The sequence below is a fragment of the Oryzias latipes genome, chromosome 14 (assembly GCF_002234675.1).
Source record: "Oryzias latipes chromosome 14, ASM223467v1".
NCBI classification, from domain to species: domain Eukaryota; kingdom Metazoa; phylum Chordata; class Actinopteri; order Beloniformes; family Adrianichthyidae; genus Oryzias; species Oryzias latipes.
The window spans coordinates 17,698,106-17,719,540 of NC_019872.2; the positions used below are offsets into that span (position 1 = coordinate 17,698,106).

At 37.4% G+C, this 21,435-nt stretch overlaps 1 protein-coding gene across 2 annotated transcripts in view; it reads left to right on the forward strand.

The window, feature by feature from the left end:
* The first annotated feature begins 1,181 nt into the window (after positions 1-1,181).
* The window catches only part of LOC101156600 (roundabout homolog 1), a 119,409-nt gene continuing 99,155 nt past the window's right edge, over positions 1,182-21,435 (forward strand). Inside the window, exons 1-3 of one of the 2 annotated variants that reach the window (XM_023962574.1) lie at positions 1,182-1,374; positions 6,020-6,139; positions 8,272-8,364. In XM_023962574.1, the coding sequence (XP_023818342.1) occupies positions 6,055-6,139; positions 8,272-8,364 (178 nt within the window). In that variant the 5' untranslated portion in view covers positions 1,182-1,374; positions 6,020-6,054. The remainder of the gene's footprint in view (positions 1,375-6,019; positions 6,140-8,271; positions 8,365-21,435) is intronic. The other variant, XM_023962573.1, reaches the window with a different exon arrangement.

Genomic DNA, 21,435 nt, shown 5'->3' on the forward strand with positions numbered 1-21,435 from the left:
TTAGATGAAGGATCTCGATAAAGGCTTTGACCATAAGGGTGCAACAGTAAAGAAAATAGTCTTGGAAGTGCAACCTGATGTTCCTCTAGTGCTTCATCATTTTAAAGTAAGAATGCCCCAAAAGCCAATCTAATAAACCTCTGTCATGTGGAGTCCACAGTGTTGCAGTACAGCAGGTCTTGATTGTCTAGTTGTGGATACATTTCCTGATTGGAAGGCATATTAGAGTTTTCTGGCTGAACTGACTGCAACACAAAGGAGACTAATTGTTATTGGCTGATTTGTGTAATATGCAGAGCCCATTACACCCCTGTAGACTGAACTGAATGAATAGCTGCAGAGCAACATAGTGGATCAATTCTTTGTTTTCTACACACATCATTACACAGAAGATGATAAATCGATACGGTTTTGTGGAGACTATTTTCATTTAAGCTAAACAAAATCAATGATTATCGAAGGGAAAAAAACATAAAACAAATGATTGCACGTGAGCACAAAAAAATGTTCTGTGACTAGAGTTCAGCAGAGATGGCGTTCAGGTGGAATCGTTTCTTCTCGGTGTCGATGTGTTCGACTTGAGTCCTATTGCGTGCACAGTAACTGAACAGAAAAGAGCAGGATAACAAAGAACAGAGATGAAAACCATTTTCAGTTTAACTGTGAGAGCCAGCAAGGCTTTGCTGCAGGTAATCGTGGCTCCTTTGGGAGGCTCTCCTGATTGTGAGCAACAGCAGAAGGATATTTCCCCATACTGGGACAACACACTGCAGTTCTGCTTGCATTGCTGCGGGTAGATGTATTTTGTAGTTTAAAAGAAAACACCAGATGTGCACACACAGTTTTCTCTTCACAGATATCCAAACTGTGTAGAACGAGGGCCAGTAAAAGCTCATTACAAAAAGCCAAAAAAAAATATTCTTCAGTTTAAAAATTTTTTTGCAGTACTTTTTTTCATTTACAAAAGATTTATGGTAAAACGGAATTCATATTGTTTTATCATTTTTACTGAAATCACATTTTTCTAACGACCACGTCAGTCAAGCTGTAAGATGAAACTGTCTGAGTGTAGCCTTAGGACCCTGAGGATATTGGACCTGGGTTGCTGCAGAGGAAGGTTTGTGATTTGTATGCACCCCATCTGATAGTGCCTCCTGGATCACAGATGGATTATTTAGGCTCTTGCTCCTCCATAGGCTCTTTCTTTTGACCTCGCCCCCTCCCTTTCTTTTCTACAGGTCCACAACCTGTCCTTTTTTTTTCTTCTATCGTTTCTCTTCCTGCTGTAATTGTTGGGTGCTTGGATGCTTCACATCACACGTTTGCAGATATTTGACTTTTCGGGAGGAAAATTGGCAGAGTAATGCAACGCCGGTGAGTTTCAAATCTGTGCACCTATTTAGTAGCGTGGCGTTGTTACTGCTGACATCTTGGGTTTATAATTAAGCCATTTGGAAGGAAACAGATCCATTTGTCTGGCTGATTACTGTAATAAGACCAGATTCTGTCAGTGATGCTGAAACTTATTTCTTGCCTAATCGTTTATGTGACGATTCATTGACTAAGCTTTTCTTTTTTTCTACAATGCATGCACTTTTACTGAAGTTTGGTGTCACAGACTCCAATGCGTATCATGTCAAATTTCCTGCATGGGCAATCTACACTGTTTTGAATTCTTTGCAACTAAGTCAGTGACATTGCAGATTGATTTAATTCTGTGTCATTTGATTTTTATATTTTATTTACTTTGCGAGCAACAAACATCAATAGTTAGGAATTGCTATTTTAAACCATTAAACGTTGGAATTTATGAAATTGCTTCACTGCAAATCAGACTAAAAAAAAGCTCACTTCTGTGCACAAATCCACTTTCCTGCAAGAGTAAAGCTATGAGTTTGTGCAACATTTGTTGCACTTTTGCATGTCTTCACGTATGTATATAAGGAATGAAGAAAGCCACCCTCTATAATGTAATGTCTGCAGACTCCGGGGGATCAGGTCAATATCCCTTGTGGCTGATCCATGTGCTTTTCTTGTGGACAGTTTATCAGCTCCACAGTGTCCAGTCCGCACTTGTCACAATGATCAGTCACAGAGATCCTCTCCTATTCTTAATTTCCTTTGTCTTGCCTTTCTGGCTCCCAAATGCATTAAAAGTGTCAGTGCTGAAAACTGGTGTTGCTATTGCCATTTATTTTACCCCAAAAGACACACTCGTCATATGTCAGAAGTGGCTGTTGAGTGAAGATCTCTTCCATCTCTTCATGAAGAGATACTGTGAGCTCGGAACAACATACAAGCATGGGATGCATGACTCTGCCTGAATGACAGTGATGTATGCAGATGGGTTGCGTGTTTCATGTACATCAAACAGTTCAGTCTCCCTCCCACTGCGCTTGATTTGAGTTCCAGAATTGTCAGTGAATCGTGCTTCCCGCTGATGCCCCCTGCTTTCACTGGTACTACAGATCTGCTCGTGAATGATAGTTTGAGCACTTAAAAGTGTAAAATCTGCTCCATTGAAGTACGACAATCATTTACAACAGGTGCATTAATATTGTGCTCTGTGCAGGGATGCACGATTGTGCTCATTTTGCGATAAACACGTTTCTTGACATATGTTTGAGTGCGATCTCAACTGTTCTTTGACATTACACGAAGCATGTCCGTCTCCTTGAGTACACGGGATTAAATTTAAGAAGAGGAAAAGATGGAAGTGTGATAATAGGGAGGAAGGTGGCTGAAAGCTGATTCTGTTCACGGTCCACTGCTCTCTACAGTATGTAATCTGTCTGCTGTCTACTGCTTCTTATTGATGACGCGTTAGATTGTAAGCTCTGATTATTCCCCAGCAGACAGGAGAGGAAAAGGGACATCAGCAGTCTTGTCTGATTTGAACTGCAATCTTCTCCTGAGCAGATATTTTACTGTCAGATTTTTTTCCTTAAACTTTGCACATCCTAGATGCAAATGCACTCATGAGTTTGATGCAGATTTTTGTCTGCTATGTTCACAAGAATGCAGACAAACACAAAGTTCATCTTTCCATACCTCACCTTTATTTTTTTTCCTCTACAGCCACACTTGGATGTCTTTATTTTTCCGTTAAAGATTTTCTTGCAGAATATGTCCAAATCACAGCAATAATAAGAGAAGCTGCTAGACTTGTTAGCATAATACTCTTCCCTTTGCATGCACCCGTGGATTGGCCAATTTCTTTCTTCCACAGGCATGTTTTTAAATTATGTTGTGATTTTCTTTTCTTTTTTTCTTTTTCTTCTCACTTTGTGGTCTCCTAATTTCTATCCTTTCCAAATGATGTGAGATTAAACTGAAAAGCGCAATGCAGTCATCATCACCCACATTTTCAATTCAGTGATGTGCAAAAATGCAATCTTCCTCGCTCTGTGTGTCTGTAATGTGTTTATGAGACAAGATCTCAAACTGAATGTTATTCATAGTGAATGTTCTATTACTTTGAAATGTATTGCTTTTGGCTCTAAGCTTTGGACACATCAGCATATTTACAAGATTCCCAGAACAGCTGTATCAATTACTAGAGAATAGTTGACTTTTTTCTCACAAATGCATCAGGCTAACGCTGACTTAAAGGATTTAAAATTCCCTTGAAATTAAATCAAAAAGAGAAAATAATAAAAAAAGGGGAATAACATAGTTGCAGGCCTAGATCTCCAGAAGGGGTTATTTCTGACTAACAGAGGTATATGAAACTGTTTTGGAGATCCCTGAAGCTATGTTCAACACACGCGGCCACAGACCTCATCTTAAAAGTATAACCAGTTAAACTTTGACCAATCAGGGACTTGGATTTGGTAGTGACGTATGGTATCTTTTTAAATTCATGGAAGTGCTAATATTTTAAAAATTGATCATGAAAGATAAATTATTAGCCTGTGCCCAGCTGGAATTATGTGACACCAAGTCATGTTTATTTACACACTGGGCATGCGATGCACGTTCAAGAGTTCCTGTTTTAGCATTAAGTTGTTAATACTGGATTGTTGCTATACCACATTTTAGCACATATACTCAGTTGGAAGAGGTTTTGTGCAAAATTTCGAAGCGCTGCAAATCACCTGAATCTTGCTCCAAACTTTCTTTTTCACAGCTCTATTCCAAAAAATGAAAGACTGGTAGTGTCATAATTCTGGCCAGGCACAGACTGCAATGATTAATTTCACATCCATGATCATTTATCCAACAGTTGGCACTTCTGTGAATTAAAAAGGACGCCATCCTGATTGGTCCAATTGTTCACATCCCTGTTTGGTCAAAATTCAACCTGGTTTAATTTTTAACACAAGTTTAATGGCCGTGCATAGAGCCCAAAAAAAGACAGAATTTGCGTAGTGACGGGTGAACATCAGAGTTTTACGGTGGCGCTGAAGGGCAAATCATATCAACAAATCACAAAAGGCAAAAATATTTCACAGTTAAACAATCAATACAAAAAAAAACAGCATTACATTTTAGAAAGCAAAATGTCAAAAACAAAGAAAAAATAATAATAATTCACAGAATGAAATGTTTAGAGACTGGAACAGGTAGATAATATGGCACATCCATTATTTCAACTGGAGGTTGTTTGACAGTAAGCAATACTGAATATCATTGTTTAATCAGAGATGTCTCACAGTATTTACCCTTTCCAATTTTTCATTGTGTTTCGTTTTTCTAACATTTCCTCTTTTTTTTAACTCTTGTTTTCCAAACTGTTTCTTTTTTGGTTTTTACGTTTTGCACTTCAGGGCCACCAGAGATGTTTAGACGTTGAAGCCTGAAACGCGTATCTGCGCTCATTTACATAGACTTTTCACTGAAAGTGGTCACTTTTTCATGTTGTCGAGGGGCGGTGTGAACGTGGCTTTAGTCATATATCGGAATAGAGCTGCAAAAGAAAAAGCCAAGAGCAAGTTTCGCCAGATTTGAACCGCTTCCACATTTCACAACAACCCTCTTCCATCTGTGGGAGGAGGACATGCACTAGTAAACAGTAGAAAAAGAAAAAGAAGCCCCTCCATTCTTGTCCAGTGTGAACACCATTGCTTAAATGCACGTTCAACAACCTCCGTTTAGCACGTTCTCACCTGGTGTGAATGTAGCATTTGAACCTGCAACTTTTTAGCCACCTTTGACAAACTTTTAATACTGAATCCGTCAATCAGTTTGCATTATTACATCTGAATAACATTGAATCTTATTTAAAACTTGCAGAAAACTAACTACCCCATGCATTTTCATTTCAAAGTCAAGAAAAACACAAACCAAGCTACCAAACATGCACTTACCATCCGTTCTTTTCTCAAAAATATATTTTGTTTGTACTGTAACGTTTGAAATTATTTGTTATTTTGTTATTTTTTTGGGCAGTTTTGCGAAGGCTGTTGCTCCACATTTCCCAGAACAATTAAACTATTTCATGGAGTCAGTGGCCACAGGGTGCCAAGACATCCCATAAATCTGGCTGTCCATCAGACAGCCTGGACGAGTAGCAGAGCTGTTTGTACCACAGATGGCTGATCAGTAGAACTGACTTCCCTTTTTTCTTGCCTGGCACTGTCATCATGTCTCATCACTGTTCCCTCTTGAGAGCATGGGTGTATTCCATCTTGTTTGTGTGCAAGAAGTGGAGCCAAAGCGCTCTGAGGCTTTGGATGTGATGCAGGTAAATATCCCTGCAAAAGTGTGTAACTTGGATACCATCTGATCACATGCTGTTGACTTTTTTTTAAAATCAATTTTGACATAAATGCCATTCCATACAATAGTAAAAGTTCTTTGTAAGCAGCTGATATAGTCCATCTCTTAGACACTTTCTTTTCTATAAAGAAATGTGCACACATTTCTAAACATTTGTCAGTGGAATGAGTGTATTTTGCCCTCTGTCCTTTTGTTTTGTAAATTTTGTTAATTGTAAAAACATTAACTGTGATTAAACAAAGGAATAATACAGTAAAGGAAGTCACAGTGCAATAAATGCTTATTTTCTGGTTTTAAGGGCTTTCTTGAGGGTAAACTGCATTTTTTGAGAAGATGCTGGCTGTTCCTGTTGTCTTGGTCGTCAGCCTGCTCAGTGTCAGCAAAACGGAGCAGAGCTGGAGCATGGTCATCTCATCAGGTGAGAATCCTTATCGTTCTCATCATCTCAGCCAGCTGAACATCCATTTTAGCTATTGCTACACTGTCCTCTTGTGGTGGAAACCTTGATTAAAAAAAGGGGTATAACTTTTTACTAGCTAATTATGGAGTTTTTTTTTTGGTGCTATCAAGTGTGTTACACAAGAAAATATGGAAAGAAGAACAATAAAAGTCAAATTCCACAATTAAAAAAAATAAAAACAGGCACACATAATGTAATACTACAAGTATTGCAACATTCTTTGTAAGACTAAAAAATAAAAGTAGCAAATCAATTAATAAATAAACAAAAAAAGGTTGTGATTTTATATATTAATAAACAACTGGGAAACAATTAAGAAAAAAAGCTGACAAACTGTATGTCATTTATGCAATTCAATGTACTCTGAATCAACACATAATCAAAGAAGTGTAGTTTTATAAAAGGTAACAGATTAAGAAAGGAACGCTAAACATCAGTTCCAACCAATGAAATGTCAATGAAACTCAGTAACTGGCAATTCCCCTCCAACAAAATCTTTTCTTTCCCACTTGTCTGCCAATTTTTGAGTCAATATTAGTGTGAACATTGACAAAGATTAAGAAATAGCACCTGAACTAAGAGAAGTGCTGTCTTAATAATTACTGGGTACTAATAAAACATATTGAAATGATTTAAACTTTTGATTGTTTCATTTGTAATAGCCCTCCACTCAGCTGTTTTCAAGTGCTACCCTTCCAAAATCCTCTGCTCTGTTAGTTTACGTTTCTGTCTGAGATGCACCACAAGCAGTAAAATGAACTTCTGTAGTCATTTTTTAAAATCACTTCTGACATCACACTACTGCTTCATTTGCTGCATTGAGATGGTCATATGTGATACAGAGGGTATTTTATTTTGAAAGGACTCATGTGAACATCCTTTAAAAGTTGTAAACTATTTCCTATTTTAAAAAAAGCCCGTTTTCTCTTTTTGTTTTGCATAATTTATGCCAAAAACCAAAAAAAGCTCAATTATCATAATAGTAATAAAAACATAAATACAAATGAGGTTTTTCTTTTTTTTAATATATAAAGGATGAAGTAACCTGTGGCTCTTGCTGGGTTATGGTCAGCAAAAATCATTTTGAATGGCTCTCTGTTGAAGGTTGCTGGCCCAGGCCTATATGCCAATGATCTAAAACTTATGACTTTGAGACTAAAAGTTTTAATTTCCAACCTAAACAGCTTCTATAAGCATTTTTAAAAACAGACTGATGTACATAAACGAGAATTTACGCCCCAGACAGGCACACCCACCTCACTTTAGGGAAAAGGCAGGAATAGGGTCCCAACTCACGAGGATAGACACCAGAAAGTGGGAAGAACACTGTTTTAATAAGAAAACTCTGTTGTCCTGCAAAAGAAAAAAAGAAAAAGTAATGTGCCAATTCAAAATAAAATAAAATAAAGACAGCCACGCAAACCAATAAATTTAGCAGCTTCTCAAATCTAACTGCTCAAAAGAACAATTAAAGCTCTGAAATTAAGACTATTTACAAAGATAATTGGCCCACACTTGCCAGGTGAGCAGAATGGCAGAGAATGTAAGGAAAGATAGGAGCACAACAGCAGGATGTAACACAAGTGAATTAAAACAGACAAATACAAAAACATATAAAGGTATGCTTATTGCACTGCAGTCATTCTGCCCTCTAGTGGTAAAACTGTGGACAGCATCAATCAAATTACTCCACAGCCATCATAAATCGGGACTAAGTGGTTAGAATCTATATGGCTCGTGCATGTGACTATTTACTTAAATTTAATTAATATAAACAAAAGCCCACACTATGTATACGTTGCCAAACTCGCCCCCCAAACACCGCTCTGTGACTCAATCAGGCTGATTAAGCTGCACAGTATTAGCAATGCAAACGAGAAGAAACGAAAAAGCATCCAGGGAATCAAATATGCATATAAATGACTGTTGAGGACAATATTTGTGTTGGCAGCGCACTTAAAGCCTTTTCTTTAGTTGTGTATTTCCATCACTTCTTTGTCAGGCTGCAATGAACACAAATGCACAGCAGATTCTGTTTTTTTCCAGTTGGACTTTTTTTTAACCTTCTGTTCATACTGTGATGCAAACAGATGCAGAAAAACATCAAGGAAGCCGAGAGGTGTCCACCAAATCGCCCCAATCCAAAACAGAACCTAATCAAGACAGCAACCTTGGATACAAAGGTACAGCAATACTAAAAGTCACCTTAAATGCTGTAAGATGTTTTGTTATTTTTGCTGCAGTCTTACTTGACTCATGCCTGGCCACTCGATCAATTTTATATTTTTTTGTGGAGGAGGTTGAGAAAAACCTTATTTTATTTGTAATACACTCACAAATAAAGTTTTCTGGTTTAGTAATGTCTATGAAACTGTAAATTGTTTGAATTTATTCACATTATTTCCATTTCTGTCTGATATTTTTGGAAGTCTAAGCCGATTCCCTGAAAGAGGAGGTTAGTCCAGTCTGCTGTTGTCTGTTTGTGTGTTTGTCCACAGAAAATACAGCACTTAGCTAAAAAACCCTTCCTTCTGTGTCGCTGAAGACTGATGTGTCGCACTAAACCAATTCACTCCTAAAGCCATGCAAGTTTCTTTTCTTTTGATGTAGAGTTCGTCTTTTTCTGAAATGAGTTTTCAAAGCCATTCCAATCCTCTTTTGATCTTTTTTTTGAAGTGTTCCCAGTAGTCTTTGAATTATGATTATGCCTTTTTTGGGGAAAATCAAAAACCGGTGTGGTTTTCTAGGACTCAGTTCCTGCAGAGCGGCAGTAGGTCTCTCAGCTGTGGGCAGAGACTGTTGAAGTAACCCTTCCCCCATGTCCCATCATCCCTTTGTTTACACTCTGTCCCACTAACTTACAGCCTCCCACTTTAACACCAGGAGGATCAGTTGAGAAGAAATTCTCATTTACAGTGACGACTTGGCAGGAAGACCCAGCGAAAGTAAAACCAGGAAAACAAAAAGAAAAAAACACATTACTCCATGACAAAAACGCAGTAAAAAATTGTGACAGTGACATTAAAACAGGGGATCAACAAATACAGAAGTCAACTATGGACCGTTGCAGGTTCTGCTTAAACAAATGCTCTGATGAGAGAAGTTTAAGGGAATTTTGGCGAGAGTTCCAGGCATTTGCTGCAGAAAAAATGAAAGGAAGACTGTGCGGACCTTGGGAATGGAAAGTGTAATGTTGGACCTCAGATAGTAGTTGCTATGAGAACGATGTAGGAGGCAGGAGAGGTATTGTGGCGTCTTCCCTCGTAGAGTTGATGTCGTCTGATGTGGAGGGAGGACCAACCCATCAGTTTCTACATTTCACAATAGCTGGTGGAAAAGGTACACCCAAGCTGAGTGATGGAGAGCACCAAGCCGGTTGAGAGCACACTTGGGAGCCATCTTATAGATGACATCACCATAATCAAACATGGGGAGTGTGGTCATCTTACCAGAGAGTATTTGGCAGGGTGTGTGGATGAGGGCCGATAAACCCCAACCTGTAGCAGAGAATATTTAGGCTATTTAGCTGTACAGTTTGGAACCAAAACAAAGACGTGCATTTGTCTGGATGCATCAGAACGAAACAGAACAGGGAGCTTGCGGCTTCCTGTAGTAACTTTTTCCGACTGTATTTTTGTATCTGCTCCTGATATACTACTTATTCATCAAAGACATACCCAGAAACACAACTTTAAGCTTAATTTCCTTTATAAATGTCCCCCATCGTGAAAAGAAATACCACATAAACAAGTTGAAAAGTAACCCAAAACATGATTCTTGACTAAAATAAAAAGACATTTCTCCTTTTGGTTTTTAATTGTTGCGATACTTAATGCAGAGGGGATCAAATTGTGTACTAAAACATGAGTCTGAAGCATTGACAGAGTTAGACGTGTTACTACAAGCTCAGCGTTATTGAAGGAGACTGAGAAGAACAGAAGGAATGACTATTGCATGAGGCTTTCTCTGTGTATGCTGAAAAAAGGAAGCTTGCTTTCTGAACATGTGCAGGGGGAGGTACAGACAAATGAGCAAGAGTAGAGTCAGGGAGTGGAAGGAAAAGCTAAAGAGCTGTCGGTTGCAGCCTGGATAGCGAGTGTGTGATAAGGAAGGGAGTAAATCATTTGACGCTAATGATGGCAAAGTGTTCAACTCTAATCAATACCTGTTTCCAAGACCCTGAGGCCCGATATGAAACAACCAATTCAGTAACAGCTTGGAGAATGAGACACTAACATTGACTGGAAAAAAAAGCCAAGTTTGAGCTCTGCGGAGATTCCAAATTATTTATTTTTCACAAATATTTTTAGGGAGATTTGGCTTTGTTCTTATGTTTTTGATGGGGGGGATATTTTACTCCTGGCAGAGAACCAAACTGGAATGCTGCTTTGGATTGACATGAATACATATAAATAGCTCGAAGAGCTTGGCACGGTCTCCCTGAAATCCTTGCCATTTTATGTCCTTTGCTTCCATGAACACACACAGGCTTTTGAGTCCAACTTTTCACCATCTGCTCTTGGAAATTTAAGTTAGGGAGGATTTAGAATATTAAAGATGAGTCCGAGTGGGTTCCTCATTCATTTATGGTTTTTGTGCAGCAACTACTATTTAACCAATTATCCAAACTCATAAAATAGGAATGGGCGACAAAACAAATGATATCTATTTTTGAGGCTTTATAAGTTCACTCTAATGGTCATTCTTCTTTTGAAGAGGCTGTATAAAACAAAACAAAAGAAGTTATGCTGTCAACTTTAAAAGAATGTTGAAATAACTGGAATAAATGTAGAAAACCAAAAGTCAAATACAATAAAAAGTCAAAAAGAAAATATTGTAGAATTCTGAACAAAAAGGGTATGAATATTTAAGCAATATTATTTACTTATGAAGCACTAATTAAAATCCAGCCTTTTCAACAATGTCTAAAATAATACACTGCAAAAGCGGTAACCTTAGAATAGGAAAATTATCTCTCAAGAAACAAGAAAACTTATATGAAATCAAAAACAAAAAGTTCATACAAGCATTCGAAAAGCAAAAATAAGATAAAAACTGTTAAAATTACTTTCATTTGACTGTTACACTGTATTGTTTGCTATTTCTAAGCAAATGGTTTGTATTTGTTGAGTTTTTACCTTTCTACCTAATTGTGTAGTGTAATAAATGGAGGTGACTCATTTTAGAACAAAATCTGAGCAAAATAAGAGTATGATCTTAGTACAAGTTGGCCTATCTTGATAAATCCTCATTAAATCTACAAGTAGCACTCATTCTTAGAACATAAATCCAATATTTTGTTTCCAAAATAATAAAAAATCAATGCAAGTCTAACTTGTTGGCATTTATTGGACTTTAGAAATTGCATCCATAAAATGAAACAAAACATGACAGTGAAATGTAAGTTATGAATGAAGCATTCTTATTGTCAAAAAGATTTTGAGTCCTTTTAATAATAATTTCTGGATACTTTTAATGAGACAAAAAGTTATTGGAAGAGATCTCAAATCAACCTAAAACTTAGTAAACACCTTTAGGGTTTAAAATCAAGGTTTTAAATCTTTGTAAGTTTATATCATTTGCAGGGGTCTTCAGCAATTATTTTAATATTTTTTTATGAATAAGTATCCATTTAAAATTTTTAATACAAGGTCAAAATCTAACAATTCGCAAGTTACGTTTAAAAAAAACCTTATTTATTCTTGCTATGTGGCTCTGTAATGTCACCCTGCAGCCAGCAGAGGGAGCACTTATCTACTCAAAAACGGTGACCCTCATCAAGTTTGGAATGAGAATATTGTGTATTTAAAAACAGGTTTTCGCTAATAAAAGAGCTCAAAAGTTACTTTAAAAGCTCAGCTATCATCTAAAAATAATTTATGGACATATTGGATCATTGTTTTTCTGTAAAACCAAATAAAATGTATATTTCCCCTAGTGTGTGCAGTGCACAGGTCAGAGGGTGAATCCTGATCGATGCGTGTCTTTTACTGATGAAAAGGCATCGATCCGGATTTGAGTCGGGATGAAGGGGCATTTTAATGACTCATTAGGAACACTTTGCTTTTCAGCCTTTCATTTTGGCCCTACTAAAGACGCAGCACACGTTCATAGCGCAGGAATAACAGAATAAATCATTCATCAAGGTCATATCGCGCTCACTTTCAGCAGGAGACGTGCTTTAAAATATTAAGCAGGCAAAGTTTTAGTTGGAAAAAAATTTGCATTTCATGAAAGGCTCACATTGATTATGATGGATGTTGAAAACGCGCTTAATTTGGATCTTAATTCATATTCTAAACCAGGCTTGTAGAGCTTCTTTAAAGGTTTCTTGGCTTAGATTTTACATTTTTGGCCATAATCTATCCAGATGACTGTTTTTTCACTTTATTTAAAAAAAAAGAAAACACGCATTTTAAAGCAAGCTTTGCTGGGCTGCTCCCAGAGAGTGCGTTGTTATGCGGTGAAATGGTGCCTGACCCGCAGGAATCTCCTCAGCACAACAGAAAAAGCCTCTGACTGGGAAGCAGCTCTGCGTAAAGACGCGCGGCGCCTCATCCAAGCAGCGCCAGCCCCGCGCCGCCAGCCACGATTATGCGGTTGAAGTGACTTTCTTCTTCTATCCTCCCGAAGACAAAGACAACGGATGAATTCTGTCAAGTTACTAGCTGTCTTTTTTGAAAAGCGGACAGATTCCACGTGTTTTTTTCGTTTCTTTTGGAGGATCGAGCAATCAGCAACGATGCCTTAACTGATGTGTAAACTTGGACTGAGATCTGAGCGGACTTCATCCACGCGTCATTTGTGGAGTTCCAGGACTCCCATCCACCTTGATCCCCCACTGTAGCCTAAAAAAGTTACTCATTTAGATGTGAGACCCAAACTGCAGACCACACTGACTGGATTCAGACCGTCTGTTTTCAGAGATGCCTGCCTGTCACATAGGGCTTTACTTTCTGTTGGTTCTTCTCCGGATTTCTTCAGGTAGGAGCTGCTTTTCCCTAATTTTTTATCACGTTTTCCTTCATATTTCGCACGAGACTGTGGTTCTGTGCTTTCAAGCAACAAGTAAACCAACTAATACATCTCATGGTGGGACATTATTCTGCTGTGTGAGCACCTGGCAGGTAACCTAGTAACCTTCTTTTGGTGAAGCCAGCACGATACCTGGACCCTCTCTGGGGAAAAAACAAAAAACAAAAAAAACAACAACCCATCAAACCAGGCTGTCATGCAGTTGCAGTCCAGGACTTTGACAAGTTACAGCAACAGAAGAGAGTAAAATTAAATTGGGTTATTCCTTTAAATCCATTTCTTGGGTTATTCAAGTCGGGATATATTTTTCTGTTACTTTTTGGAGCAATATCGATTTCTTTTGACTATTACAGTTTCATTTGTACTCAATTTCTGGTTTCCCTGTTGTTTTTAAGTTAAAGTAATCTAGAAAAAAGTTGTGTGTAACTTCTGCATTTTTTGACATTTTTAACAGCTTTAAAATCCATTCACTTATTTAACTTGAATAATGCATTGTTTGCATAAGTAGAATGACATATTTTGACTACAACAAGCTTAACTAGAGACAGATACTTAAAAAATGTGTTCTAGTTCTGAACTGTAAAAAGAGGTAGTCTAAAATAAGAAAACAAAAAAACACTCTTGTTAGAAAGAAAATCACTTGAAAGAAGTAAAATGATCCGTCAGTGCAGCAAGTCAGTTTTGCCTAACAATAAATTTTATGGATCTTTATATTTTTGAGTTTTTGTTTACTTAATTGTTGTTTTCTTTTATTACAGTGAAAAAAAAAACTAGCATAAGGGAAAATGACTCATTTTAGAACAAAATGTAAACAAATTAAGAATACAATCTTAGTACAAGTTGGCCCATTTAAATAAATCCTCATCAAATCTAAAATTAGCACTAATTTGTAGGACATAAGTCTAAATGTTTGTTTCCAAAATAAGGACAATGAATGCCAGTCGAACATTTATTGATTTATAAAACAACTTCCTTCAAATTGGACCAAAAATTACAGTAATATTTGAGGTTTTTTTAGTCTTAAATCAAGTTTTTCTATTGTCAAGAATATAGAGCAAAAGGATTTTGATTTTGATTCATTTGTTCACTGACCTGATAAAATATCTTAAATGTCTACAAAGGAGGTTTAAAATCTTCGCAATTATTAACTGGTTGGCAGTGTCAGTCTCGTTCAGTCTTCCTAGGCTTTTTTCTCATCTGCATTCATGGAGAAGGAAGAAATTCACCACTGTTCCCTCACAGGTGTACTCAGACGCCCCATGGCGAACATGTTTACTGACACATCTGGCTTATCTGCCAGATGTATGCAGGTTAGGGATCACATGTACCTATACTCCAGATGTTTTGTCAAGCAAAAATGCAAGAACCTCCATAAGGATCCATTCATGCACAACTTTATTCAAAAAAAGTGCTTTTATTTTTGTAAATCGTTCACTTAAAAACATCTTTGGAGACCCACTTGTTTGAAGACAATATTTGGTGGTAGAAGCTGCATTTTTTATGCTTCTAATAATCTTCCCAATAGTTTTAAAGCTTTCTTAAAAGTTAAAAAATGAAGCCGACATGGTCCGAAGAGCTTTGCCCCAAAGGAAGAGCTTTAGCAGAATAACCAAGCCAGAGCCTCCTAGTCCTAAACCCCTATAGATGTTGCTGCAGTTGTTTGGTTTTTGCCTGAACATGCATGGATGCATATGTAATGGTGGTGTTAGCATAAGTTTGTGTTTTAATGAGTGTTTTTCACAATGTCTGCTGAATTCTGCATTTCATGATTGTCTCCCTTGTTTACGCGCTGGCTTCCTCTGGAGCTGGGTGTGCTGCGCTTGCTGACCTTGAGTGAATTAAGAGCTCTGACTATGCCTGCGGCTCAGAGTTCGCAGGTCATCGCATTCGCGCCTAGAGTAGCACAAGGATAGCACATGGACGTGAGGGTGTGTGTGCATCCAGGGGAAGCCAATTGCGCACAACAGTTCCTTATTTTGAGATTTGAGAGGTGGGTGTCTGCATTCGCTCCATGGTAACAGGCATCTGCTATTTCCTCAAACTCTTTTGACACCTTTCAATTTGGCATTTCGCCAACATTTCCTCAACGTCCTTCACTAAATGTAGTCTTCAGATTAAAAAAGAAAGATCTCTAAATTAAGAAGCAATAGTCGTGCTCATCTAGACAGAATAAATCTCAAACGCTACACCAGCCTTTGGGTTTGTCTTTGGTTTGTTCCGTTCTTTTTTGGTTTCCTGTCCTGAGGTCAGTCTCCCGCTGCATCTGTTTGCAAAGGCATCTGGGTAAATTACTTCTGCAAATAAATCTGTTCTTCATAGAGTGCTTTACAGGTTATTGTTCACACCGGCCTCAGCAACGCACGTTCAAGCAACCACGTTCAATGACATGTCTATGTAAACGCTCGTTTATGTGCATTTCGTGGTTACGAGTTCAACATTCTTGCGTTCATGTGTTACACATATTTTTAAGCCTTCAACCATGTAAGCCTAAAACGTACATTTATGTGCCTTGGCATAGACTTTTTATTGGAAGTGGTTGCTTGAACACGCTTTGCAGAGTCCGGTGTAGGTACCATAACCGTTCAGGGTCCTGGGACTAATGCTGGCGTCACATTATGTGATTGGCTGTCCGTTGGTCCGATGATGTGTCAGATAGTGATTGGTCTGGACAAATTACGACACTACCATAGAAGAAAATATTATGAAGTCTGTTGTAAACAAACAGAGCTCCTACATAGAGCAAAATTGTCTTCTAAACGTGCATTTATTATTGTTATGATTATTATCGAATGCATGTATGCTTATAGTTTTTTTAATCCATGCGCCCACTAGTGCTTTATTATTGCCAGAACGGACCCGGAAGAACAACATTAGCCATGCTAACAACATTTTCAGCCACGGCTGAACTAAACTGGAATAACAAGCGGATTGTGGCAACATCTTATTATAAAAATTACAAAGAATATTGTCAGACACAATTTATGAGGGAAAATAACTTCAGGTGACAAAAGGGAACGTGAAATGAAAATTTGTAGAGCCCGAGCAGATCTTGACGAAACGTATGAATGGAAGTTCCAGGCCAAACAGTTATGGTACCTACACCGGAGTGAAAAAAAAAAAGCCTGGAGCAAAAATCAAGAGATTTGCACCGCTTCGACATTTCGCACCAACTGTCGGTGGCGAACATGTGCTAGTATTGGGTAGTCCAGTGTGAACACCATGGGCTAAATGTGCGCTCAATAACCCGTGTTTAGCAAGTTTAGTCTGTTCTTGAATCACTAGAGCTGGGTTGATAAAATTGATTAATTGATTTGAATTGATCCAAGCTTAATAAATCAATAATCGATCCATCAAGTTACAGAGGGATCTTTTATATTCTTTTTCCGATGACCTAACGCATAACAGCATTAAAGCTAAACCCCTAGATTTGTTAGCTGTATGCTAACATAAAATGGAATTTTCCATAGGATTGCTGATGCTAATGTTTAGTAGACCTAAACATACATTACTGACTAAATGAACAGCTTTTAATTCCAACAGGCATTCATTTTCAAAACTCCTTAGAGGAAACTGTTTTTTAAAGTAACACTTTGTGGTCTAAAGCACCTTTTTTGCTCAAATCCTCTGGAATAAAGTGTAATACTATAGAGTGAGCTCCGCCTAGTGGCCAAACTAAAACGCCCTGTAGGAGAGGCAGAACATTTATGTTGTCACTTGAGCCATTTTAGAGCTTTTACAGTTTTTAGTGATCTGCACATTTTTGTTGGAGCTTCTCCTTTTGATAATTTTACAGTATGTGAACTGTAGCAGATGAATATGTTTATCTTCAAATTATATATAGATTATTAATGTAGTTCTATAAACACGTCTAAATGTGTCAACATTGTAAATTCAAAAATGAGTTGAGTCAAGTAGATCAAAAGAATAGAAGAAATCACATGGGAATGATCCATAAATACATAGTTGTAGAGTTAGATGAGTTCATTCTTGTCTAAGAGTTCTGATTCATCGCCTGTCCGTCCTAGGGGAGGATCCCTCCATCACGTGGACATCCCTGAGGTTTCTTCTTTTTTCTGGAATCCGTTTTTTTTAGGAATTTTTCCTTACCGCAAAGGAGGGTCTGAGGGCATGGATGGCCAGTTTAGTTCAGTCTGTTTAGTATTTTCCTACTGAATTCAATGTATTCCTGATCCTTTTGATTTTATGCTTACTTTACAATTACCGGTACGAAGCCCATTGAGACGACTGTTGTTATTTTGGGCAATACAAATACACTGAATTGAACTGAATCCTGGCTCTGGTGAATTGCATCGAATCGATTCTGCAAATTCTTGAGGAGACCCAGCCTTATGCGCCACACGTGTGTCTGTAGCTTTACAGTTTGTACTTAAAATATGTGTGAATCTATAATTTATTGAAACAAGCCTAAAAGATGCTGATGCTTTTAGTAATATACTGGAGAAAATGTTGGAAAGCTGGAATTTGAGTATTTGTGCAAACGTCTTTAACAATTTTTAATTTTAGCTAAATTTAAGCACATTTTCCCTCTTTTATGTTTTCAAGCGAGTTAATATTGAGATAGGGTCACATTATGGTGACGTGTCAGGCTCATCTTTCTGAGTCATTTCCTCTCCTGTGAGATGGTTAGCAATCATTTGAATCAATGTGCAACTCTTTCTGCATTCATACTCGTGCAGAAAATAGCAGCGCTCTCACAATCATAATCAAAAAGAAAAAAAACAACAACCTGGCAGTTAAAATTAAAGAAGCTTTAAAAAAGGCCTGCGTTTGTGAAAGGATGCATCAGAAGTGCACATTTTACCTTTGCTGTTTCCTCCATCCTTCTCATCTTTCTCCTTCATTTGTCTCCTGTCATTACTGACAGGGTTCAAAGACTGCCGCATGAAGAGCAGTTTCCCAGAAGAGACCAAAACACGCACAAACTGCTTTAATTAGCCGAATATAATTAGGCAGAATGCTATGTTGCATGGCGGGATGCAAAAACCAGCCTGTAATAAGGCAAGAACGCTTTTGAAATATTAATTGTATTTTAAGGTGAACACTTTCAGCATACCTGGCATATTTTGGAACACACTTGTTACTTTGCTCTTGAGGTGCTCTCAATGCTTTGATTGTCTATTCATTCTTGATAAATGAAACTGTCTACAGTTGATTAAGATACATTAGTGAAAGAAAAGGAAGTCTCACAGGTTAATAAGTTGTTAAAACAGTGAGAGAACAGACAATAGGAACATTATAAGGGTTATAATCTATTAAAAGATCTAGCTTGCTTTCAGTGTCTGTCAGTAACCCCTGAGAACGTGTAAGAAAGATTTGAACAATCAGAAACTAACATACTGTTGGGATTACAGGCAAATGTAATTATTCTTTAGTGCTATAGCTTCCCTACATCATTGTGCGTGACCCTGGGGGTAGCACCGGTGAAGTATTTAAGCTTGTACTTGTACGTTTTTGCAATCTAATCAAAATCCTGCATCTGATCACTATCAGGTTTCTTAATTTTATGACATACATCATTTTAATGCTGGCAAAACGTACAAAGCAATGCCTAATGATTATCCAACTATTCAGTGGAAAAGAGACATCATTTGAGAGTCAGAGTTGCACGGCTGTTGCACAAACCTGTGATTTTATGATTCCTGTTCCATATTACAATGTTGTTTAAAAGGTTGCCAATGACTAAAAAAGTTGTCTCCCATTTTGCAAACTTCCCAAGTCACAGTGTAAATCTTCGACAGGCTATACAAAAACTCAGTAAATCATCCTTTGATTTTGCTTTGTAAATTTTGCAAGCATTAAAATGATGTACATAATAAAATTAAGAAACCTGAAAGTGATCAGAAACAGGATCTTGATTGGATTGAAAGGACAACAAAAGTAAAAAAGTACTAATTCTGTGTTAATACCATTTTATATAATTTTTATAATATTTGTTCAAATTGCCAACAATTCTTCAAAAATTCCAGTTGAATATCTGCAGCTTTTTGTTCAGCGATGAAGAGTGCAGGTGATCGTTTTCCCCCCGTAGAACTTATCTTGTTAGTGCAGTCAGCTTTTACCTTCATTATGCAGTGCTCGTCGTTGGAAGGCAGACTTTCAGAGAATCCTGAAAAGGACAGCTAATTTGTCAGAGAACATGAGAATTAAAATCTGCTACACTCAACTTTCATGAGGCTGTTTGCGCATCACTGCAAGGCTTCCTTTTGATGACACGTTTTCACGCTTTTGTTTGCTTCACACTTTTTGTGTGCAGTGGGTTATAATCCTTCATTATCCTCTTCTTTAGTTATTTTCTGGTTCGTTTCTAAATCCAGTGGCAAGTAAGATTGATGCAGGATTAAGTTAACATTTTGCTTAATCTATCATAAAACTCCAAACAAAACAAAAAAATACAATAAAAATGAAGCGGACTAGACAGAACCAAGCCTTGTTGTCAAAGTACAGAGCATGACGTTAAGAAGTTTCATTTGCATGGTGCTTACATTTTTATTTGTCTTTGCTTCTAACTCAGCAAATGCAGCTTAAAAAACACTTTATATTAAAAACAACATTGATCCATGAAAACAAGTTTTACATCTATTTTTAAATTAACCTCCTGCCACAATACTTTAGTATTTGACCTCTTGTAATCAATTGTTCCAGATTAAAAAATAATCTGTCATTTGTCATTTTTGTAAAGGCAACCTCTTCCGGGTGTACCCGCCTTCCTTCAACAGTTGCTGGGACAATCCTGTGACCCTGAAACGGATATAGAGGGTTAAGAAAATGGATGGATGGATAGATGGATGAAAAGTATACCGCCCAGCTCCTATAGTATAGGTTATAAACATTCAGAAACATTTAAGTTTGATCAATTCAGTACTGTGTTCTGTATCAAATTTAGCAAACTCCTCTTTCAGGATCACTCCTTCATGGTTTCCCTTTTATTCCACACCATGATAAAACAGCATGAACCTTCGCCCAGTCTACAAGCTTTTCTCCTTTTCTGTCTGCTCACACAGGATATGCACCTTTCTTCTCTCAAGCATGTTGACCAACTTTCTAGATTTCCCTGTCAAAGTCCTTACATTCTAAATTCCTATTCCATGTTCTACACTTTTTCCTTCTCTCCTGAAAACACGCCTTCTTTTTCTTATTCATTTTTGACAGACAGTGGTCTAATGTCCATCTGCACCATAGAGGCACAACCAATCCTGAACCTTCTCTTTGTGATTGGTTTGACTTGGGTTTTACCTCAGATGCTCTTTCTGACACTACACCACTACACAACTACACTCTTTCAAACACCCAGCATTTAACCAGACTTGGGACCGTCACACAGAAACAATAGATCGGTCCACTCTGTGGTTGGATCAGACTACAAACTGATAAATCAAAATTGCATTTTTTAAATGTAAATCTTTCGTAATCTTTTTTTTTATCAGTTAAAGCTATTTTTTTAAGTGTAATTTATAATCTGTTATTTAATACTTTGATCTGTGTTATGCTGTTGGACGTGAATACTTTGTTTAATCAATTGCTTCATTGATTATAAAAGTATTTTGGAGTCATTGACTAAAGATAGATAAGGGCTTTCCTTTCTATTGAGTACTGCCCCCTTACCCTCATATTTGCCCTCCTACCTACATATCTGTTGCAGTGGAAAAAGAGTCTTCAGTATTGCAAACATATTGAGCTACCGCTGAAGCAGTGAGCTATTTCTCCACATTTCTTGATCTTAGTGCTCAAAATATGCGCATAATGGGCACACAGGTGAGTGGCAGGTAGCGTGAAAAGATGCAAATGCAGAGAAGCTAAAATACAGTGTGGCTGTAATTTTGGGGCTGAATGTAGAGTTTTGATTCACAACAGAAACGGGTTTTTCTTCCATATTTTTATGTCATTAAATCATCACCTTACCATTTAACTATCAGCTTCTGGCTTCATTTTATAAAGAATAAAGTGAAAATATTCTATAGAACTCATGGCTTCTGTAGGACCCTATCCATTTTAGCTGAATTGCTTTACATGGTATTTATGCTTAATATTAATGTATTCATTTTCTTACAGAACAGATCATAAGATCACAGTATTTGAAATGGGCCAAATCAATGTCAATTTTACAATGGTTTCGTGTCAGATTTAAAAAGTCTCATAAATCTCTCCATGCCCACATTTCCCAGAGTCCTTTGCAATCATACCAACCAGATTTGTGTGCT